This window comes from Morus notabilis, unplaced genomic scaffold (genome assembly GCF_000414095.1).
Source record: "Morus notabilis unplaced genomic scaffold, ASM41409v2 Scaffold1195, whole genome shotgun sequence".
NCBI classification, from domain to species: domain Eukaryota; kingdom Viridiplantae; phylum Streptophyta; class Magnoliopsida; order Rosales; family Moraceae; genus Morus; species Morus notabilis.
In genome coordinates this window covers 122837-146889 of record NW_010361025.1, presented here as the reverse complement: position 1 = coordinate 146889, position 24053 = coordinate 122837, and the positions used below count along the sequence as shown (strand labels likewise).

The 24053-nt window shown below is 38.9% G+C and overlaps 2 protein-coding genes across 2 annotated transcripts; one reads left to right on the top strand and one right to left on the bottom strand.

Moving 5' to 3' along the window:
- Nucleotides 1-3528: 3528 nt before the first annotated feature.
- On the top strand, nucleotides 3529-7499 carry LOC21396280 (myb-related protein 330). Its single transcript, XM_024165647.1, has 4 exons — nucleotides 3529-3661; nucleotides 3775-3904; nucleotides 4256-4419; nucleotides 7384-7499. The coding sequence occupies exons 1-4, from the start codon at nucleotides 3529-3531 to the stop codon at nucleotides 7497-7499; spliced, it is 543 nt and encodes a 180-aa protein (XP_024021415.1).
- A 1051-nt stretch (nucleotides 7500-8550) lies between these two features.
- LOC21396279 (E3 ubiquitin-protein ligase CHFR) lies at nucleotides 8551-22137 on the bottom strand. The gene is made up of 15 exons (XM_010098109.2): nucleotides 22074-22137; nucleotides 20935-21085; nucleotides 20491-20588; nucleotides 20110-20171; nucleotides 19890-19981; nucleotides 19680-19803; nucleotides 19020-19106; nucleotides 18615-18708; nucleotides 10554-10664; nucleotides 10144-10244; nucleotides 9836-9901; nucleotides 9649-9736; nucleotides 9259-9319; nucleotides 8956-9019; nucleotides 8551-8733 (listed from the first exon to the last, which is right to left on the bottom strand). Exons 1-15 carry the CDS (start codon nucleotides 22132-22134, stop codon nucleotides 8602-8604), a joined length of 1392 nt encoding a protein of 463 aa, XP_010096411.1. The 5' UTR covers nucleotides 22135-22137; the 3' UTR covers nucleotides 8551-8601.
- Between the last annotated feature and the right edge of the window lie 1916 nt (nucleotides 22138-24053).

Here is a 24053-nt window from a genome sequence, read left to right as displayed (position 1 = left end):
TAATTAATCAAACATTACATACAATGCAACATAGATGCTTCTATGCCGTTTAAAAACACACGTGCCTCTCCTTACTAGTGATTGAAAAAAGTCTCTATCAAAGAGCACTTCTCTTCACATTTTCCCTCAGAAAACCCAACATCTCCCAAAAAAAAAAACAAAAAAAAAACAAAAAAAAAAAAACTTCTGAATGGCTCCATTCCATCCTCTCTTCCTCGCCATCCTCCTCTCCAACGTCGTCGTTTCGCACCAGCAAGACTACTCCGCCAAGCAAGAGGCCACGTACCGAGTCCTCGACTCCATCAACTCCGGCATCCCTTGGCGCTCCTTCTTCCCCGACGATCTCTGCTCTTCCGCCCCAAGATATCAAAAATGTTATTTGATAGATATTGAAGTTATAAGAATCTTGGATGATTAATAAAACACAAGAATTACAATCTCCTTGGAGCAGTAAAGTAGTCAGTCCTCCTAATTTAATGAATTTCCATTACTCTATTTATAGGTCTTGTACACATGAGAGACCCCATTTGCAGTTTCTGAGGAGATCATCCTCTATCCCTTAATTCTGGGATTTGGCAGTTGTATTTCCATGATTACAGCTTTCCAGTCAGGCGAACCACTCTTACCAGCTACCTGATTTCCTGACTTCAATAGTAGTAGTTGATACAATATATCTTTCCTTGAGTTGACGAGATGTGATCTTAATTTAATCTCCCGGTCTTATCTAATACTTGACTCCTCGACGCAGAGGCTTCAAAAGGCTTTTGTGGACTTCTCGACTTCAACGACGCAAAGGCCTCAAGAGGACCTTTAGCACTTCTCGACTTCAACACCTTGACTCCTCGACGCAGAGGCTTCAAAGAGCTTTTGTGAACTTCTCGACTTCAACGACGCAAAGGCCTCAAGAGGACCTTCAGCACTTCTCAATTTCAACGCCTTAGCTCTAAGAGCGCTCCTTAACCTAAAGATATCTCTCTAACTGTTAGTTCTCGACGTCAGGAATTTGTATTGACTTCCAGAACTCTCGACGTATATAATAAAAGCGGTCGCTCAAATGGTCAACCATGGTGTAACATAATTATTTTGTGTATGGGACTATGAGAATGAGACGAGCATACAAAACAAAGGCCCACTCGTACTTTGGCCCCCATCTATTGGGTGATGAGGTGGGTCACCAAGCTCAAAAGATTCTTCATCTTGCCTTTTTTCCTTTTTTCCTTTCCTTGCTCGCTTGCCTTAATTTCTTAATTCTCATTTTGTTTTTTGTTTTTTTTTTATACTTTCAAAGCCTTCTAGAAGCTCAAAAAGGAAAAAGAAAGTTAGGAATATATAGGAGTCATTAGGACGTGCCTTACCAACCATGCCTTTAAAATATTAACAAATGCCGGCTCATATGACATAATTCTCTTTTAAAAATCTGGATGGGATGATCATCAACAGGTTGGTTGCATCCTGAAAATGACATAAATTATTATTATTATTTTTTACTTTTTAATTTAGGCGTCGAAGTGGTAGGGGAGAGTTAGTAAAATAATTTATAATTATAAGTGGTATTGTCCTGACTGAATTGACAAGAGTAAGTGGAGTAAGTTGAGATTTCCTTCTAGAAGAATAGAAACCCCACCCCCTTTAATTCATTTAAAAAGCCAATAACAAGAAAGCCTTGCAATGGAAACGAGGATGACCATGTAATATCAAAGGATTATATACTATAAAGAGAATTAGAATTAAAAAAAGAAAAACAAATTTTTGGTTTGGTAAAAAGTAGAAAACATATATTTATCAGTACTACTACTATGAAAAAAATGATTTTTAACGATGACATTTATTGTCGCTAAAAATTTTAATATCGCTAAAAACTTATTGTTACTAAAACTATAAACAAAATTGTCGTTAAAAGTAAAAAAAAAAAAAAAAAAAAAAAAAAAGTTTTTTTTAGGGGGACAATTTTAAAAAAAAAAAAAAAAAAAAAAAAAAAAAAAAAAGTGTCTTTTAGCGAGGACATTATGAAAACTCGTAGCTAAACGTTTTGTCGCTAAATTTTAACTAAACTATTACTTAGCACTAAACGTTTTGTCGCTAAAAACCGTTTTGTTGTAGTCTATATAAGCATTAATGCAGCTACAAAGGGCTAATTGTTTAATATAATGACTAATATTTTTATTAAACTACTTATGTTTAATATGGTTATGATGGATGGTGTACAAGACAAGTGTGTTTTTGGTTTGTTGAGTATACTAGCCTAGCTAGCTAGGTCCTCTCCCTCATATTCATAAGCATGAAAATTGACAACAACTAGCTAGCCTTCATTTTTGTTGACGTTCGTTCCTCTAACCCTGTCCCTGTTACTCCAAAGTTGGCGCCCATAATTAAGGTGCCCTAGCTCTCTTCATTTAATGTGTTATAATAAACTATAAACCAAACAAAGTGTTTGATTTAAATTATATCCTCATAATCATTAACTACTTCTTTTGTCTTGCTTAATTAGTTATGTGTGCCCTTAATTTTGGGTTATTACTTCAAGAATCAAGGGGTTCCACAAAGTCAAAATTATCAATTTTTCCCATTGATGATGACAAGCATATGCATATGCTTACATATATATATATATATCAAATACCTTGATTTTAATTTGCGTATTTTAATAAAATTTAAAAAAAAAAAAATCCTGTCTAGACATGGCTAATTTGATTGATATAGAACGCATAAACACTAAACATGTAAGGGATCTCATTTATTTTTGGCCTAATTATTTTAACTTAATGGAGGGAGAGAAGAATATTAACATGCAAGAAATATGGATACAAATATAAGTGCAAATGTAAGGATGGAGACAACAAATAGTTTCAACCTTGAACATCATGAAAAGTAGAGCTACCTACCAAATCAGGCATTTTTTTCAATGTGATGCGTTTTATGAAATATTATTGCGTTATTTGTGTTGTAACAATTTATCATAGAAAACAACGTTAATATTATTTATATAACAGAAAAAGACAATAGTACTGAAACACCAATGTTATATATATAATAATCATATACGTATATGTATATAGAATATAATTATAAATAAAGGAGAGCATCATTATATATGCCTATTTAGTGTTTTGTGATGAGGGGTGGGGTACTAATTATATGACTCGAACCCAGAAGTTATTTACAACCACACCCGTTGCTCCTCACCAACTCGGTCAAAATTCCTGCTTCCATTCTCTCTCTTCTCTCTCTCTCTCTCTCTCGAAAGCTAACGAGTCATAACTCATAAATACCAGCAGCTTCATCAGCTTCCATTTAAATTATGTCTTTCTTAATTTTCATGTATGTGGCTAGCTAGATATTTGCAGGGCCAATTAATCCTTCAATTTCAAATAATATTACTACCATTCTCCGAGCCACGAATCTCTCTCTCTCTCTCTAGACGATACATATATAAACACAAACGCAGACACACGCAATCTAGGTAGCTAATTGAAATATATATACATACTGACATACATATATATATATATATATATATATATATATGATATGGGGAGATCACCGTGTTGTGAGAAAGAGCACACAAACAAAGGTGCATGGACCAAAGAAGAAGATGAGCGTCTCATCAACTACATCAAACTCCACGGCGAAGGCTGCTGGAGATCTCTTCCCAAAGCAGCTGGTACGTACGTTCTACTCTATGTGTGTGTATATATATATATATATGTATATATATTCACGAGTAATTATATATGCTTGTGAGCTTTGGGATTCATGATTAGTTGGCGCGCGCAGGTCTTCTTCGTTGCGGGAAAAGTTGCAGACTTCGGTGGATAAACTATTTGAGGCCAGACCTCAAGAGAGGAAACTTCACTCAAGAAGAAGACGACCTCATTATCAACCTTCACTCCTTACTTGGAAACAAGTAATTACTTAATTACCATTTAATAATTTTATTATACTACTGACCAACTACCTCATATATATATATATATATATATTTGTGTATGTCCTTCTCCTACTTCCATAAACATTTGTATAAATGTATATATATATATATATACACACACACATATATGTATTATTGAATTTGCTAGTAGTAATTATATACATATATAGGTAATGAATTGATCTCTATCTAATTATTGAACTGCGTACAAGTAAAATTATACATCTAATTCCCAAATATTGGGGGTACTTAATTTCCCTTTAAGCTCCTTGATATATATCGATCGATGTATAAAATGATGATGATGAATATTATTATTGATATCAGATGGTCACTAATAGCATCGCGGTTACCGAGAAGAACAGACAACGAGATAAAGAATTACTGGAATACACACATCAAAAGAAAGCTCTACAACCGTGGAATTGATCCTCAAACTCATCGCCCTCTCGTCGTCAATAATACTACGTCGCCTACCACAGCTCCTAGCTGTTCTAATAAAACTACTATCGCCACTAACAACAGTACTAGTAGTAGTAGTAGTAGTACAAATAGTAATATTGATCATCATACTGAAAATAAAAAGACACCATGCTGTAGTGCCAGTAACATAATCATGATGCGTGGCTCCCAATTTGAAGTGCTTACTACAATTAGTAGTTCTAGTGATCAACAACTCAAGCAGCTGAAGATTCATGATCACGATCAGGTAAATATTAGCACTACTCCTGCAGGAACATCTACTCATGATCATCGTCAGACGTCAAGTGAAGATTCAAATAGCAGCGCTGCTACTGTAGTAGGCCTCACCACCGACCAAGTCATGTTCTCACAACTTAACCTCGATCTCTCCATTGGCCTCATCACTACCACTACTACTACTCATGATCGCCACTCTGCAGCTGCTGATGAGATTTCTTTGGCTGATAACAATAATAACGTTACCAAGTACTCAAAGCCACAACAGAAGCCGCAAAAACGACACGACTTTACTACTACTACTGCATATAATTATCATCATCAGTTCAACCTACAGCATAATATTGATGGCGATTATAATGTTATTGCGAATTATGTGACTCCAGCCCCAATTTCTAGTAGTTGCAGTAGTGGTGGTACTGGTACTGCTTCAGCTAATTCTCATTATCATCATCATTATCATCATCGTGATAATAATGTTTGTTTGTGTTGCCATTTAGGGTTCCAGAAACAGCCATGTACCTGCACTGCTGCTGCCACCACTACTCTCACCACAACACCTGAAATTAATTTCTTTAGATATTTCAGAACCTAGCTAGCTGCTTACCTAGCTACCTAATTCCTTTCTTCAACCTACATACATATATAATTATATATTTATATTATTCTACTTTTCTGCAGCGCCTCTAGTTCCTAATAAATAATTATGCTTCCCAGAAATTTTTGTGTTTTCTAAATATAATTTACAAGTATATCACATTTACTTCTTGTACGTATAGATTTCTGAATATGCTACGGTCAGTTCGGTTTGGAAACGTTATAAGCATGCATTGCAACCTAAGAACAAGAATATTCTGAAAGAAGAAAAAAGAAAGAAATATGAGAATCGATAATCTCATATACTCAAATCAAGTCATCAACAATCTTAAACAAGCTGCACACCTGTTGAAATTAGTAATTTGTGGCTCTAAAATGACATCATTTAGAGGGTAGGAATTTCTAAATTAACTAGAAATTTTATTCTTTTTCTTTTTCAAAAAGTGTTTAAATTTTAGGTTCGGTTGGTATCAATTGATCACCCCTAAAAATATAGAGCCAAAACTGATTAAAACAAAACTTAGTCGATTAAGTTATGATGCTAAACAAATTCAATTTTAATTATCGGGCGTAGTTTGGCAATTGGTTTAGGCGGTTGGGGGGCTCCTCCTAAACAGCCCTATAACAGCTGTTACTATAAGAAAAATACTCTTTAGCGATGACATTGATCGTCTACTGTCGTTAAAAGTAAAAAATAAAAAATAAAAAATAAAAAAAACACGAAAACTCTTAACTAAAATCGCGTAAACAAACAACAAAAATTGTCTTTTTCCTGTTGCTGCATGCCACGGTATTAGGAATGACAAGTAGAGGACCGTCCATCAGTTTTGAAAATAAAACCTTAATTTATATCTCAAACGGCCAAAAAGCTAACACGTACATGAATGCAAAAATAATAATAATAAATACGTACATATACATATAAATAGAACTAGGAGATTAGAGAAAAATAAAATGTAATGAAAAATTTGAACAGATGATGCCGATGAATGAACGAAGACGCATCACACATGTGGCTGTAATTGACATGCATGTGTAAAAGAGATATTTGGAAGGCAATAATATTATTACTGAGATTGTACGTAAAAATTATTTAAATGAAAATTGAAAGAGAGAGATGTAAGAATTATAAGAAATAGAGAGAAGACGTGGGTATTGTTGGAGAATTCAAATGAAGCCGAAGAAGAGGGGAGATGAATAAATTAGGATTTTTAAATATATATTTTGGGGTTGGTGGATATATATGATATAGACGAGAGATATATAGGCATATAGGAGATGGAGGACGATGTCACAGACAACCAGTCAACCACTCCCTTTGTCTCTTCTCACAGCAACTTATCTGCTCTTCTCTCTCTCTCTCTCTCTCTCTCTCTTCATATCCATTTCCATTATTTTTATTGTTTGGTTGTTTTGGCTGCCCTCTCTCTCCCATGTTACATTGCACCTACCTCTTTTGATTTCTTGTTTACTTTTTCCATACACTTACATACATATTTATATATATATATCATCGCCACACTTCAATTCTTGATTACGATATATATTTATATTTGTTTACACATTTCGTTTTTAGCTTCAAATTAATAATATTATACGTAAAAAGCATACACATATATATATTATGCAAAATGTCAATCACACGCAACCTACATATATAGTCAGTCATGATCAGGATAGACAAAGAGAGTAGGTAAGGTAGGATTATTAATATTTTATATTTTATGGGTGTTGGATTGCAGTTTGTAAATTTGTAAATCAAGAAAGCTATTTAATACGGAATAAAATTATTCCCCTGAATCCACGGATATATATATTTATATATCATTTTAGTTACATGATGCCAGTTAGTTTTAAAATTTTGTCAAAGTTAGTAAAGAAGAACATTTCTTATGAACAATGACTCCCCTGAATCCACGGATATAATTTATAATTTATAACAAGGGTTGGTCGTTTTACTTTTCAAAATTGGAATAATAATAATAATAATAATAATAATAAAAAGCAGAAGAATAACAGAACCTCTTGCATTCCTGAATCTAAAGTGTTGCAGCAAATGCTAATAAAAAGGTTATGCATGATTCCAAGGCTTAATAAATGTCAGATTATACGGTCAAAGGAATCAAAACTTCCCGCATACCTAACCCACGAATCACGTACCAAACTTTCCATAATAAATAAACCTAATAAACCAAACGTAATATTCGGAAGGGCTAAAAACGAACCAAAAAATAAAAAACAAAAGAGAACCCTTACCCAACAACAATGGAGTTAGGATTTTATTTATTTATTTATTTATTTATTTATTTTTAGGAGAGCGGAAGTGAAACCAAGATGTTAAACAAAATTACCAAGAAACTATATTTTCTTAAACTTCGTCCTCCTTTTTTGTATCATCATTTTATCTATTATATCTTTTTTAAATATAAGTTTACATAAAGGTGTCGTTGATATTTTGTTTCTCGATATTTTAAGTTTGAAATATGAGCATACTTAAGAGTCAAGACTTGGATATAATTGAAAATTCTGTGTTGATATTACATTTTCAAAAAATTTGATGGAGGAGCAATAGTACTCGCACCATTTAATTATTAGTTAAAAAAGGGGGGAAAAAACGAAAAAGAAAACTAAATAAGTCACGATATAGCATGTGATGTGGATCCTACGTTTGAACTTTGAAGTATGGACTTCCATTTGATAATTAAATATGTTGCGTTTTCAAAGGAGTAATACAAGATGTGGATGAGATAACAAAGGAATCAGATACTAAAGAATTAATGTCCACTAATGTTGTTAATCTACCCGAGCACCATGTTACTATAATATTTGGAGAAGAATATGTAAAAAGTACATGTGCCACTGCCATGATTAAGGACAAAGAAAAATGAGATATATATTCTTTTAAAATTTATGGGTTAAAATTTTTACAATTTATTTTTTATTAATAATCTTTTTAATTAAATAACTATACTAATAAAAAAGTATTAATCAATAATGAGAGATTAAAATTCAAACACATACACTCTTAAAAATAAATTTTACAAATTTCTCTATTAAAAAAGATTATTTTCATAATTACCTTCTAAATTATATACTTTATTTTAAAGTGTACTTAATTTTTCAAAACATCCCATAATATATAAAAAGCAACATAAGATGCTCCCTTCATCTATTTCTGTGTATTAACAGATGGAAATTGCATACGTGGTTAAAAATATCAATTAATGAAGGGTATTAAAGTAAAAACGTGTAAGATGGGCCAATTAATTAAAACCATTAAACTCTAATTTTATAAAAAAAAAAATTAAATCTTAAAAAAGAAACAAGAAACAGACCTAACAATAAAAAGTATGTAATGTATATCATATTATTAGGTGTTAGAAGTTAGAACCCCTAGTTGGACGGCAGACGTGATTTCTTTTGCGGGCGTGTTCTTCGTTGTGGTGCTGCGTCCGGCATGCGTATCCATACCAGCAATCTTCCCTTGCCAATGCATCCGGCGGGAGAAGCTACAACAAAGAACCACCAACCATGTCAAATGTCAGAAACTTAAATCAAACTAGTATTATTATTATGTGGTTTCAAAGTAGCTAGAATATACTATATCAACATTATTTTGTCTATTATATCAGTCCTGCATGCATCTACGTTCTCATATAACTATAAATACAAGTAAGATCATTAGCTTCCATGACATTTGAAGTTGAAGTTGAAGTGGAAGAAGGTCTTACATTTTTAGGCATTGATATCCGGTACCAATACAACAGAAATGAGACCAATTTCTCGTAACAATCACTACATTTAAGAAAAAAATATTAGTAAAAATAAAGGATTCAAATTTCCTGTATATGACCCACCTCATTCCATGGGTTAAAAATAAAAATAAAAATAAAAACAAAAATAAAAAATCGGTTATATGGAAGTGTCGTGTTGTGTCGTGTCGTGACTAACTCTGGCCTATCCCAACATCGAATACAAACTTTAAAATAAAATAAGCTCATTTTTAGCAAGAATTTTCCTGGTATAAAACATACTTGCATAGATGGGTCCCAGATGTAATCCTCTCAGCATGATTAAGTGGCATCCTCGTCCGATCTGCAGAGAAATGGAGTACTTTTCTAAACAAGAAAAAGAATCAATCATAGGATAGCCAAGAAACTAATGTGGAGAAGGGCTCAGACGGGCTGATATGGTTCAGACAGGCCATTGGTTATTTACCAGTTGCTATCGACTAAAACTTCAAAAGTATTCGAATTGGGGAGATTGTCATTTAACAGAATTATCAGCCAAAACATATTGCAGGAGAAATGCTACCAGCTACTTGATAAATAAAAGAAAAATCATACAGTAATCAAATTGGCAACTTTGGAATACAAAAACTCCTTTTCAATAAGAAACCGATCACGAAGAATATATTCATATACCAATCTCTCGGTTGTTAAACTTTGTAATCCATTCTGTAATAACATCCTGCAATGTTCTGCCCATCTGTCTTATACACTTCTCTGTGATCTATGCACCAAAGAAATAATTGGTTAAATCAATGCTCCTTTTAAAAAAAATTAATGACGATAACAGTTGTTGCCATTAAACCATTTTTACATTTCATACATCTTGCTCATGCCGATTCTTTTCATGTGCCCAAAATGGAATTCTAGAGATAGTACGTTCTGAGATCTGCAAAGCATTAACAACAGGTATATCATTCATTCAATTAACTTACAACTACACATCTTTAGCAAATTAATTATAATTAGGAAAAAACAAAAACTGAAACTTACAACTGTACAATTACTCTTTCTAGAACATTCCACAGGCACATGCCACACAAATATAGATTTGAAATTATAAGTGTAGAAGTAATTCACTAATTTGTTTCAAGTAACAAAAATAAGAGATGAGCAGAAAGTGCCGCATACTGGTTGAAAAGTCTCGACCCTGCACATAGCATGCGAACCCGTTCCTGTCACTCTATGAGCATGCCAATAAGCACCACAAAATGCCCGATCACACCCCAAACCTGCAAGCGCAAAAAAAATATAGAAACTAGTTATTATATAAAAAAAAAAAAAAAAAAAAAAAAAAAAAAAAACTAAAGACAAGAAAGTCATATCCAAGTCAACACCAATGCAAAATTTGGTCCGAAGGTAGTGTTTAATTAGTTCATTATGCTTGCTGTGTAGACCATGGTACGGAGCAGTCGAAGAACATTTACATTCATTCAAACAACCTTACAGAAAAGTCTCTAGACAAAGGCATTAAGCCTGCTGTTCAGATGGAACTTATGATAATTAGTATCACGATTCATTACAAATAAACAATATCTTACAGTGCTGTGGTACAGTAGTTGCGGGTGGTCGGGAAGGCATCATTCCTCCACATGCATGACATTGTAAATGTATAGTGTTATGGTCGCAGCGAAATCCGCCAGATTCAGTACCTGAAAAGATGTGAAAAACCCCTTTAAAAAAAAAAAAAAAAAAAAAAAAAAAAAAAGATCAAGGAAGCTAGACAACATATGTTAGAAACCTGATAGTTAGTAGTTGTATTTTAATAGTGTTTTAGTAGTATAAATAAGTGTCTAGTGGCTAATGAGAGGGGAATGAGATCTGTAGAGAGTGTCTAGTACTGTGCACTATTTTGGAGGTCGGGGTCCTCAAAACCGCCCATCTATCTTGTAATTTTCCATTTCTAGTGTTGTTAATGAAGCTCAGATTTTCAGGTTCCTAACAATGGTATCAGAGCATCTACGATCCACGGAGCTCTTTGAGTTGAGAGAGAAACTTAGGGCTGCTCTAAGAGCTAATCACAAAGTTTCTTGAGGGAGTATGGGGGAACTCCGGGACCATGTGGGGAAGATTCCGACCCAGATGGGTGACTTGCAGGCGGCGCTGCGGAGGTTGGAGGCACTGCTGGCGGCGCGACCGATGGCCGGGGAGGCCGAGTTGGGTCGCAACGGGACGGGGAGAGGCGAGATCGCGCGCCTCGAGGCGAGGAGAGCTCAGATCGCGTCGACCCAGGCGGAGTGGAGGTGCCAAATCGGGCGGATCTTCGCCGAGAAGCACTGATTCGAGAAGATCGAGGCCGCGAGAGGGAGTTCCCACGCCGGAGAGACGTGGGTCTCATGGAGGAGCGCGAGATCCGTTGCGATCTGGGGCTGGGTGGTCCGGATCTGCAGCGCGAGGGTTTGTCCGACGACGGGAGGAGGGCAGAAGGAGGTCGCGACCGTCGGGAGAGGGCGGCGGAGCTTGGTCGGTGACGGGAAGTGGAGTGGGAGCCGAAGTTAGAGGAGGAGAGGCTTGCTCCAAGGCTGGAACGGCATGGGTACCCTCGGAACAGGGAACCCAGCCCTGATTCGGTCGCAGTTGGGGCTGATTCCGGCCCGGTTTCGACTGGGCCTCGCGATTCCGGCGTGAAAGGGGCTGATTCCGGTGCTACAGAGGAAGATTCCGGTGGAATTGGAGTGGGGTCCTGAAAAGCATCCTGTGCGGTTCACATATGCACGAAGGAGGTGCAGGGGGGGTTTCAGTGAAAGGGCAGAGTAGGAAGCTGAGTCAGCAAGGCAGCTACTGGATGAACGCCAGGAACGCCAGAGGCAGGAAGCTGAGTCAGCAAGGCAATTGCTGGAGGAATGCCAGGCCAGCAAGTTAGTTACGGGACGGGAGGTTAGTTAGCTGGAGTCTGTATAGAGAATTAAGGTAGGAGTATAAATAAGATAGAAGGGAGGCTAGTAGGAATTAATTCCAGTTTGTCATTCTTAAAGAAGTTGTTAGGAGAGCACGGGATCTCTCGAAAATCCCCATACCATTCTTTACTTTTCTTGCCGCCATTGTTAATTCTCAGTTCGGTAATACAAATCCTCCTCAATTTGCCATCTTTCTGTGTTATTCGAATTGGAGCTTATCATTTGGTATCAGAGTAGTGACGTCTGGGAATGACGAGATGCGCCGACGAACGGGAGAAGGAGAAGACGGAGGTTCCTCACGAAGAATTCCAGAAAGAAATGGAAGGAATTCGTGAGGATTTGAAGAAAATACCTAGACTTGAGCAGGGAATGGAGATGTTGTTTGAAAGGTTGGATGATCTGGTGAAACTGAGGGAATCGGCCTATCAGGAGCCGCCGTGGGCCGCGGAAGGCACAGCGGTGGAACCACCGGCGCCAAGAGAAGATCGGCAACGGGAAGGAGGAGGCCGTGCAGAATTTCGAACGCAACGGGTGGAAATGCCAGTTTTTGATGGAGACAACCCCGATGGTTGGATCTTCCGCGCTGAGAGGTTTTTCTCCATGAATCGAATGACGGAAGGGGAGAAATTGGACGCGGCGGTGGTAAGTCTCGAAGGAGAAGCCTTGGCGTGGTTTCAATGGGAGGACGGTCGCAGGCCGATTCGGAATTGGACGGTGTTGAAGCTGATGATTTTGGAGTGATTCCGCCCTATGCAGGAGGGGAGTCTGTGCGAGAAATTCTTGTCGCTCCGCCAGGAAACGACTATGAAGGAGTACCGACGACAGTTCGAGGTACTGGCAGCGCAATTGACAGAGCTCTCGGAGCAGGTCCTGGAGAGCACCTTCGTTAAGGGATTGAAGCCTGAGATCAGGGCGAAAATCAGATTGATGAGGCCTGAAGGATTGGGCCGAATCATGGAGGTAGCCCAGCGGGTGGAGGATCGAAATCTGATGGTACGCGGGGCAAGAACCTCAGGCCCACAAGGCCCACAAAATATGACTTGGAGCAAGGGGGGAAATGTTTATACGGCTTTTACTGGGCAGAGGGGTGGCCTAAGCCATTCTGGAACGGGAGCAGGGAACACGGGCGATTCAGTAGGGAGGAACTTCGCCACGACGGAGAAGAAGACCAGAACTAGTGGAGGCGCGGCGACTTTTCAGCGGTTGACGGATGCGGAGCTGCAGGCGAAGAGAGAAAAGGGCCTATGCTACCGGTGTGACGGGAAGTATACCTATGGGCACCGTTGCCCTAACTGGGAATTGCAGGTCCTGATCGTTAGGGAAGAAGAACAGGAGAATGGAACTGAGGAGAGAGACGAGGAGAAAAATGAGTAGCTTGGGGAAGAAGAAATGGTGGAATTGTCACTCAATTCGGTGGTGGGACTCACTGCTCCGAGAACTATGAAGCTCAGAGGACACGTCCGAGGGTGTGAGGTAATTGTCCTAATTGATACTGGGACTACCCACAACTTTATTTCTTATGAACTAGTTAAGAAATTGGGGTTAACCGTGGATAAAACTAGTGGGTATGGGGTAGTGATGGGTACTGGGGTTTCGGTGAAAGGGGAGGGAATTTGTAAAGGGGTGATGGTGACCTTGCAAGATGTGGAGGTGGTGGAAGATTTCCTACCTTTAGAATTGGCTAGTTCGGATTTGATATTGGGAATCCAGTGGTTGGAAACTCTTGGGGTAGTTTCAGTTAATTGGAAAACGTTACTCATGAAGTTCAATGTGGGAGATAGACATGTAACGTTACGCGGAGATCCTGGTTTAAACAAATCACCGGTCACCCTTAAAGCCTTGATGCGAGCTCTTAGGCATGAGGGTCAAGGAATTTGGGTGGAGCTGGGAAACTTAATGGTAGACTCGAGTTATAGGGAAGAGGAAATACAGTCTGGGGTGAAGTCGGTACTGGATAAGTATGCTTCGGTGTTTGAGTTTCCTGCAGGGTTGCCTCCGGCAAAGGCAAAGGATCACGCCATTATCCTCAAGGAAGGAACTTCACCGATCAATGTACGGCCGTACCGCTATCCGCACATCCAGAAAACCGAGATTGAGCGGCTGGTGGGGGAAATGATGGCGGCTGGCATTATACAGACTAGTGTGAGTCCTTATTCCAGCCCTGTGCTATTAGTCAAGAAGGACGGTAATTGGCGGTTTTGTGTGGACTACTACGCCTTGAATAGGAAAATGGTACCCGACCGTTTTCTGATTCCCATAATAGAGGAACTTCTTGACGAGCTCCATGGGGCGATAATTTTTTCCAAAATAGACCTCAAGTCGGGGTACCACCAGATACGAGTGCGTCCGGAAGATGTTCCGAAGACAGCATTCCGCACTCATGAAGGCCATTACGAGTTTCTCGTAATGCCTTTCGGCTTGACAAATGCTCCGGCGACCTTTCAATCACTCATGAATGAGGTCTTACGGGCTTTCCCTCGCAAGTTTGTGTTGGTATTCTTCGATGATATACTCATTTACAGCCGAACGGAGAAGGAACATGAGTGTCATCTCGCACAAGTGATGGAGGAGTTACGGCGGCACCAATTATATGCCAATGTGAAGAAATGCAGCTTTGGTCAACGCTCCATAGAATATTTGGGACACGTTGTGTTCGACCAAAGGGTTTCAGCGAATCAGACTAAAATTTCAGCTATGCTGCAATGGCCACCACCTGCCAATTTGCGAGATTTACGGGGCTTCTTAGGACTGATCGGTTACTACTGAAAATTTGTGGCGGGGTATAGCCAGATTGCGGGGCCTCTAACTACTTTGCTTCGGAAGGATGGATTCCGATGGGATGCCGAGGCAGCGCAGGCCTTTGACGACTCAAGATGGCCATGACACAGGTGCCAGTGTTAGCTTTGCCGGATTTTACCAAACCGTTTGTGCTCGAGTCGGATGCTTCAGGGTTTGGAGTACGGGCTGTATTGATGCAAGAACAAAGGCCAATAGCGTTTTTCAGCCAGGTTTTGTCCGCTCAAGCTCGTAGTAAATCGGTATACGAGCGAGAGCTAATGGCCATCATATTGGCCATCCAGAAATGGCGGCCTTACCTACTGGGGCGCCATTTTGTTATCCGGACCGACCAGCGCAGCCTTAAATATTTGCTGGAGCAACGGATGGTGAGCGTGGAGCACCAGAAATGGTTGCTTAAACTGCTGGGATATAACTTCGAGATCCAATACCGACCGGGGGTAGAAAGCCGGGCTGCAGATGCTCTATCTCGATGTCAGGCCGACCCTTCTTTAAGTGTGTTGGCGGCTACTTCTGTGATTAGCTCAGAGGCTATACACTATCCGGCAGGGGCGTTTGTTCTTTCGGGGCCGAATGGTGGTAGCTTCGAATGCCCCGGTGGTACAACAGCTCTTGCGTTCTTATCACGGCGGTGTAATAGGAGGGCACTCCGGGGAACTGAAAACTTATCGCCGGATAGCCGCCAATTGGTATTGGGTAGGCATGAAGAAGGATGTGGTCTCCTATGTGGCAGCGTGCGAGGTGTGTCAACGTTGCAAGGCTTCTACGCTGGCTCCTAGTGGGCTCTTACAGCCATTGCCGGTGCCGGCTCTGGTATGGGAGGATATATCCATGGATTTCATTGAGGGACTGCCTCGTTCGGAAGGGTTTGACACTATTTTGTTCGTCGTTGACCGGCTCAGTAAATATGCCCATTTTATTGCCTTGAGACATCCCTTCTCGACTGAGAAAGTGGCTCTACGATTCATTCAGGAAGTGGTCCGTCTTCATGGCGCGCCTCGCACAATTGTGTCCGACCGGGATCAAATTTTCCTCAGCCATTTTTGGACAGAGCTTCACCGGCAAATGGGCACCACCCTCTCCCGCAGCACCGCGTATCACCCACAATCCGATGGGCAGACCGAGGTAGTGAACAGGTGCATGGAGACGTACTTACGGTGTTTCACTTCCGACAAGCCGGGGCAATGGCACAAGTGGTTGGCGTGGACGGAGTATTGGTATAACACTTCCTTCCACACTTCCACGCGAATGACCCCTCTTCAAGTGGTTTATGGGAGAGCTCCCCCTCCACTGTTGCGCTATGGGGTGGGTGCGTCACCCGTGGAGTCTGTAGAACGACAATTGATGGACCGGGACGCGATGTTGGATCTCCTTAAGTTCCACCTTCTGCGCGCCCAACAAAAAATGAAAGCTGTGGCGGACAGTAGACGCCGCGATGTCCAGTTCGCCGTGGGAGATTTAGTGTACCTTAAGCTGCGGCCGTATCGTCAAGTTTCACTAGCTCGTCGACGCAATGAGAAGTTAAGTCCTCGTTTTTATGGTCCCTATGAGGTTGTTGGGCGAGTTGGTTCCGTGGCTTATCGCCTTGCGTTGCCAGTGGACGCTGCCATCCATCCGGGGTTCCATGTTTCCCAACTTCGTCGGGCAGTAGGCCAGGACCAGGCAGTGTCCCAGTTACCTCTTCAGTTGACTGGTGATTTGGAGTTGCAGGTGGCTCCAGCCGCTTTGATGGGGTGCGCCAACGGCTCCTTGGTGGACGAATGGGATTAGAGGTGCTGATTCGCTGGAAAAATCTGCCAGAGCATGAGGCTTCATGGGAATCTTATGATGTTGTGAATGCCCAGTTCCCTGATTTTCACCTTGAGGACAAGGTGCGTTTTTGGGGCGGGGGGTAATGATAAGCCTCCTGTGCGATTCACATATATGCACGAAGGAGGCGCAGGGGGGGTTAAGTGAAGGGGCAGAGTAGGAAGCTGAGTCAGCAAGACAGCCGCTGGATGAACGCCAGGAACGCCAGAGGTAGGAAGCTGAGTCAGCAAGGCAGTTGCTGGAGGAATGCCAAGCCAGCAAGTTAGTTAAGGGACGGGTGGTTAGTTAGCTGGAGTCTATATAGAGAATTAAGGTAGGAGTATAAATAAGATAGAAGGGAGGCTAGTAGGAATTAATCACAGTTTGTCATTCTTAAAGAAGTTGTTAGGAGAGCACGGGATCTCTCGAAAATCCCCATACCATTCTTTACTTTTCTTGCCGCCATTGTTAATTCTCGGTTCGGTAATACAAATCCTCTTCAATTTGCCATCTTTCTGTGTTATTCGAATTGGAGCTTATTAGGTCCATAAATTTCGACGCTCTTAAGGCTGGGTTTTGTGATTTTGACGCCATTAGGGCTAGCTCTGGCAAGATAAAGGCCAGGACGTGGGGTTCCGATGCGAAATCCGGCAATTTTGGGGCTGAATCCCGAAATTCTATTTGGAAGTGGGCTGGGTCTAGTGTTTTGGGTATGGGCAGAGTCAATTTTGGGGTTGGGCCTCGTAATTACAATATTAGTTAGCCTAATTCTAGTGCAATGACAGTTGGGCCTCAAAACTTTAACATGTTTGGGGCTGGGAATGGTACAATTGCAACTGGGTGAGAAGAAATTGGTGAGAGTGAAGCTGAAAGGTTGATGTCCTGGTTGGCTAAAAAGGAAACTCTCTTAGTGAGGATCGATTTGCCAATAGTTTTTGTGACCATTGATGAGCTTGTGCAGAGAGTTTCAAATGAATTGATAGACTTTGTGGTTGTTTTCCGAGATACCAAGAAGACAGAGAAGAAAGTAATTGATTGGCTTTAATTGGAAGATGGGATTTATAGGGACAACAACAATTCAGACTCTCCAATCAAGGAATTGGCAAAGCCTTTTGTTCTTGATCATTTAGATGTTATTTTTCAATTTTATTTTTTGGTTTTCACCTTGAGGACAAGGTGATTCTTTGGGGCGGGGGTAATGTTAGGAACCTGATAGTTAGTAGTTGTTTTTTAGTAGTGTTTTAGTAGTATAAATAAGAGTCTAGTGGCTAATGAGAGGGGAATGAGATTTGTAGAGTGTCTAGTGCTGTGCACTATTTTAGAGGTCGGAGGTCCTCGAAACCGCCCATCTATCTTGTAATTTTCCATTTCTAGTGTTGTTAATGAAGTTCAGATTTTCGGGTTCCTAACAACATAGAAGATAGAAATTGGGGGGAGAAACACTACTAAAAGTATAGTAAGGAGTGAGGTGAAAATTGATAATGCAAATAAATGTTCTGTTCTATGAATTGTAAAAAATGTGGTAATGATTTTTTCACCAAGGTAATCATTTCCAAAGTTAAGAATTCTGTTAGGATCCTGGTTGAGTCTACGGGGTTGTTCTTTTAGAGTGTAACTTGAGTGTAATTTTTGAGTTGAATTTGAGTTATAACTTGAGTTTAAGTTGTAACTTGAATAAAGTTGAATAAAGTTGAAACTTAAAAGAACGTGAACTTGAATAAAGTTGGAACTCGAGTTGTCTTTTTTTGAGTTTTTTGAACAAAAGAACATGCCCTACATTGTTAAAATATGGGCTTAGTATGCGGATTTATAACCACTTGGGCACCCTCTCCCTACAAGCTAGCTTTTGAGGATGAGTTCTACCCAATGGTTGTAACAATTGGTATCAGAGCATGTCCCATCTCAGGCCCACGTTGCGGAAGAGGCAACCTAGAAAGGCCAGAGTGGGCCGTCGTGGACGTCGGTGTCAAAAGCGTGGTGGTAGGTTAGGATCCTGGTTGAGTCCACATTGCTTAAGTATGGGCTTAACATGTGAGTTTATAACCACTTGGGCACCCTCTCCCTATAAGCTAGCTTTTGAGAATGAGTTCTACCCAATGGTTGTAACAAATTCATGATTACCGCATTGAGGGCATGGAAGTTCTACGCTATGATCATCTTCATGCAATGGTGAATAAGACCTTTTCCTGCCCAACTTTTTTCCACTCTTAATGACCTATTACATTCAGAAAAAGATTAAATTACACACAAAGAAAGCATGTATGAATCAATTAAACATCCAACAAACCATACACAGATCAGTTCGGAAAAGAAAAAGACAGTGAATAAATTTCATATGAAACGAGGACATGACTAATTGCCATATCAATACCAGCATCAAGTATAAAACTGAATTCCATAAGACATTGCATCTAACTCAAAATAGACGGAAAATGAAAAAGGTCCAACCATCAGGCTTATGTTTCAAAGTTCACACGCATTTTCTGATTCCACATAGCTTCGCAAAAAAGTCGAAAGATTACTCACGAGATTTGATTGTATTGATGCACATGAATCTAAAGTTGCAACTTCTTCATCAGAACGTTTTAGAGAAGAGTCAGCTTTCAGTATATCCTATACAATACAAGCAGCAATAACATTAAAGGAGGAAAAAAAGGAAGAATATTCTTTTTTATGGGAAAAAAAAATAAGAGTATTCAATAACAAAAGAATCCTCATTGCAGAGTACAATTAGTGGCTGCTCCACAACATTCAAAAGTGGAGTTAGTAAATGAAACCAAATCACATCAATTTCAAGAAAAATATATAAATAAATAATCACATCAGTAACCAAAAAAATTTCACTTCATGAATATATAGTTGCTGTTGTTAATAGTCAAAACCACGCACTACAAAACTTAAAGATACAAGTGTAACGCCTGGTTAGAGTGTTATTTTGAGAAAAGGTTCTCAGTCATCACATTTCATATAGTTCTTGACTCACTAGGCTTTCTCCGCTTCTAATTTCTATAAGTACATAGTCGAGGACTATAAATTGGAGTGCCAAGGTGGGAAGAAGTGGACAAGAAGGACAAAGTACAAATGACAGAACCTGTTGTTTTCTTTTAAGTACTTCTGTACAACAGAAGTTAAAAGCATGCTTATAGATCAAGATGACAGGTATAAGGTGCCCAAGAATAGACCAACCTCCCCAATGTAATGCAAAAAGTGGTTTCTTCCAGCAAATTGTACAACTGCTCTACATTGAGGACAAAGAACACTTGAACGTTTCTCTTGTGATCTCCTTAGCCATTCCGAGAAACATCCATTGCTGTAGATAAACGATACCGTGAATGAGAAACTATGAGATTTTATATAATAGAAACATTGTGATTGAACAAAAAATGAGTAGCAGACCAGAAGTTATGAAAGCAAGGAGCAACAGTGACAACGTCATGCCATACACTTAAGCAAATGCTGCATTTTGCATGATCAACATCTATGCATATCTGAATAAATCAAACAACGACAGATCTAAATCACATTCACAAGGATATAGTATAGTGTATAATACTTATATATATATATATAGACACTATTATAGTAGTTTTAAAATCAGTGCAATCTAGGAATTCACCTTTAATTGCTTCTGACTGGTTTCAGGTCTGGGCATTACTTTGAATCTGTATCTCAAATACCCTAGAGTGATCAAGAGAAAAATCAAAACATTTGCGAGAAGGATTCAGCTCCAACATTTGATGTAATTTGAAATAAAATCCTAAACAAGTTCTAACGCTATTAGCCTATACATGTTAGGCAGTTTAATCATTTTCTAAAGTATGAAACTTAGATTCTAATTTCTTATCAGCAAAAGAAACTTAGATTCTAAAGAAACACACGGCCACATACGCATTTGGTTACCCACAATCTTAATTCCAAGAGTTTCAACAGAGTACATTTTACATAAACTACATTATCATGGTTGTATTGTTATATGCCAATGTAAATAAGTGTTCACCTTCTCTATCAGGACCAGGTATAATTTCACTTCCGCACCTAATATCGATAGTGTCCCCATTGTGAATAACAGCCTCATCAGCAAGGATTGCAGTTGAACTATACAAATGCAAACAACAATATAACCCGCCACAAAAAGTTAAAATAAAAAAATATTAAAGAAAAACGTAAAAGCTTAGGATTATTCTTTAGTAGTGGTGGACTGTTCTGGACCGTCCGATCGTTTGTCAAGTGTCGTTAAGTTTGTTTATTTATTTATTTCTTGATAGGAAATTGGCAATCTATGGTCCAAGACTGCAAATCACCAGTTGGGTGTTTCTTTTATCCTATTACAAAATCCTCCAAATGCTTATTGTTACTATCAAACAAAAGCTCATTATTTCAAATTGAAACATAAAAATTGAAAACCAACAAAGAAAGTTGGTTTACTGAAGAAGTAGCGAACCTCTTATTTTGCAAAGTAGCAGAACACAAATCCGAATTTCTTTTGATTGTGCACCATGCATGCTCGTCAAAAGACGACAGCCTGATCACCGAGCATATGACAATCTCGTCGGACTTGATCTCAACATCTGAATGTCTTGAGTCAGATGGAACTGCAACACGGGAAAAAAGAGCTAGAGAAAACTATATTTATGCGATTGAAACTGCTAGACAAAGAACAAGTCTCAGAATTGTAAAAAAAAATAATTCTTTTGTTTTTGTCTGTTTTTAACATGTTTCACATCATTACATAAAGCCTCCATAGTGCACATCTCTCAATTCTAGCGAGAAGCAAACTATGCACTAGTAGAGAAAGGAATATTATGAGGTTGTGTTTGGTAAGACGGAATAAGTTAGGTGATAAAATATGGAGAGGCAAGGGAAAGCTTTTCTCTAATTGGGTTGGCGATGGATTCCGTCTTCCAATCTTTCAAACTTTAGAAGGATATTTTAGATCCTTCATCTAATCCCTCCTACCAAACATTTTCATAAGTTTTAAAATTCATCTACTTACACTCCCACCCCTATAGCTCATTCTAATTTTCCCTCCTACCAAACAAGGCCTTAAAGGTGAATGTTTGGAGTTTCCAATGGAAGAGGATACAAGGTATCATTTTGATCATGTTTCTAGGGAACAACAACAACAATCTTAGGCTAAAAATAAAAATTAAAAAAAAAAAAGCACTTTTTCTTCTGCCAGACCCATTGAGGAACCAAAGTGTATGCAAAAAATGCAATTTATAGATTATATGTAGAACCTGAACACGTTTAAGTAAGCGGGAACAGAAATAAAAATGAAAAATCGAGTCTTTTGAATCAAAGATATTTGTGGCAGGCAAGTGGGCAATTTGTTGTGATGAACAAGATTACCCACATTCCCTTGCTTGGTTCCCAAAATGAGAAAAAAAAGATGCAATCTTTCAACAACATTGTGCAGTCCGTTAAAAGGGGAAAAAGAAGTAGTCATTTTTTTTTTCCATTTGTGTTTGGTAATTGCATTTGAGTTTTGTGGGTTGTTCTCATACTGGCAATATTAATACTAACACTAAAGAGAGAAAGCGAATAAGAAAGAGAGTGTGAGAGAGAGAGAGAGAGAGATACCGAGCTTTGCCCAGATTTCTTGAGGGGATTTTGCGCCCGAGCTTTCTCCGACTTCCGCCATCGCACACAGCAAATTCCCCTTTTAACGTCCTTGTTCTTATACAATACACAATATATATGTGTCATGTGTGTATAAGGACAGAGAGAGTTAAAATATTATAATAAATTAAAAATTATGATTCGAATATAGTACGAATTCTTACTCTGCACGCAAAACGGAGACGAAGTGTACTGGGAAAGAAGTTCGCTTTGACTATTTCACCTGTTATAATATAATATATTTTCTTTCTATTTGTTGGTGGATAAAAACAATAATATATGAGAATTTTACAATTAGGCGTGAAAGTGAAACAGATTCACTACTGTTCTATCAATTTTGTATTTTTACTTTTGACAGAAGTCCGCAAGCCCTATATCATAGAAAGTTATTATGAAACAGACTATTATAATGTTTTCCTAAAAATAATGTCACAAGCAATGTGATTTAATTAGTAACACTCCCTCAGCTAAAGAAAATTCAAAATCAAGCATGAATAAATAAGTCAAAATCAGATAAATAAATAAAATAAGAATTAGTGCTGTGCACGCCAACTTAATACAAAATATTTCACTTACAAAGAGGAGAATGAAAAACAAGCTTTATAGTATTTCTAAGAATTCTTTTTTTTTTTTTTTTCTTTTTCTTTCACATCAAAATTGACAGTCTTTTCATAGTTTCAGTAGAATTTTTTTTAAAGCTCATAGATTCAGCAGTTAAACAAAGATCAACTTGCGAATGATGAATTTCACTTAAGAATGACTATAAATTTATAACCTGTACAGGTGGTAAAGTACATGAAAGTTTACAAGGAAAAAAAAGAAAAAGGGGTCTTATATATCATTATTGGTGTTGGTGAATGATTATATCAAAAGTAGGTGGTGATCTGTGATTTTACTTCCTGCCATGTGAAAAGGTATATTCTGGTGCCACATAAATGGTTATGCATCATCAATGATACGTATTGATAATTGGAGTATGTACTGCTAATCCTTTTGCACATTTTTAAGTTGGTCCAATGTTTGTCCCAACCTCCAACGAGATCAGACAAGTTTCAACTTTCATGAATAAATATAGCAAAGATTACATTTCTATAATTTTGTATGGCTCAAATGTGGCTTTCTGGAATGAATGCCGGGCTGGTGACAAAAGATACAGAATGACATTGCTGAAAATAAAACCAGAAGAAGAAGAAATAACAATCAAATAGTTGATGAAGAAGTAGCCACAGCTGAATCCCACACACCCAAAATGTATATATATATATATATATATATAGTTCCAGAGGATTCAGCAACGTCCTCCAATGCTAATGTAATGGCTACTTGTTCAATCATTTTCTTGCCCCTATTATCTGCTTCTACTTCTGCTTCTGCTGAAGAATCATCCACTGCCCTACTCAATCTCTTCAACCATATGTCATGGTCCACAGTGTATGGTGTTCCACAAAGACTGTCCACATAATCAGCAAATGCCTTTAGTATAGCTGAAACCTCTCCCAGCTTCTTCTGTACCAAACGCTTTGCCCATATTCTCTCCCTCCATTGCAAAGCTGACTCCATAGAATCTTGCTGCTCCATGCTTCCCCCGCACACGAAGAGAATGAGGTAAACGAGGCTCTCCGCATCGGATGACGGACAAAGCTTCCCGTGCTGAAGTGCATGAGATGAAGAGAACTGCAAATTTATTGCCGGGCTGTCCCTGTCTTCCAGAACCGAACGTCCCCAACATATGGGGACATACATGGAACTGTTCCTTGCTGCACAAGGCACGTCCACAACACGAATTATGTTTTCTGGACAAATGTCACCGTGCTGGACGTTTGCCATTGCTGCACTTCTTAGAGCTGCCAGGCAGTCTCGGCAGCAGCGAACTACTTCCTCGGGGGAGAAACAGCCATCCCTTGCTACTATAGATGAGAGCGGCACGCCCACCGGAGATGT

Excerpts from the sequence above, each read along its gene's own strand:
- LOC21396279 (XM_010098109.2), bottom strand. The coding sequence starts at position 22,134 with ATGGCGGAAGTCGGAGAAAGCTCGGGCGCAAAATCCCCTCAAGAAATC. Across the intron at positions 19,107-19,679 it reads TTTTGCATTACATTGGGGAG|GATATACTGAAAGCTGACTC; the intron begins GTTGGTCTATTC and ends TGTATTGTATAG. Across the intron at positions 8,734-8,955 it reads GGATATCAATGCCTAAAAAT|CTTCTCCCGCCGGATGCATT; the intron begins GTAAGACCTTCT and ends TCTTTGTTGTAG.
- LOC21396280 (XM_024165647.1), top strand. The coding sequence starts at position 3,529 with ATGGGGAGATCACCGTGTTGTGAGAAAGAGCACACAAACAAAGGTGCA. Across the intron at positions 3,662-3,774 it reads ATCTCTTCCCAAAGCAGCTG|GTCTTCTTCGTTGCGGGAAA; the intron begins GTACGTACGTTC and ends TGGCGCGCGCAG. Across the intron at positions 4,420-7,383 it reads GCCTACCACAGCTCCTAGCT|CCAAACTTTCCATAATAAAT; the intron begins GTTCTAATAAAA and ends ACGAATCACGTA.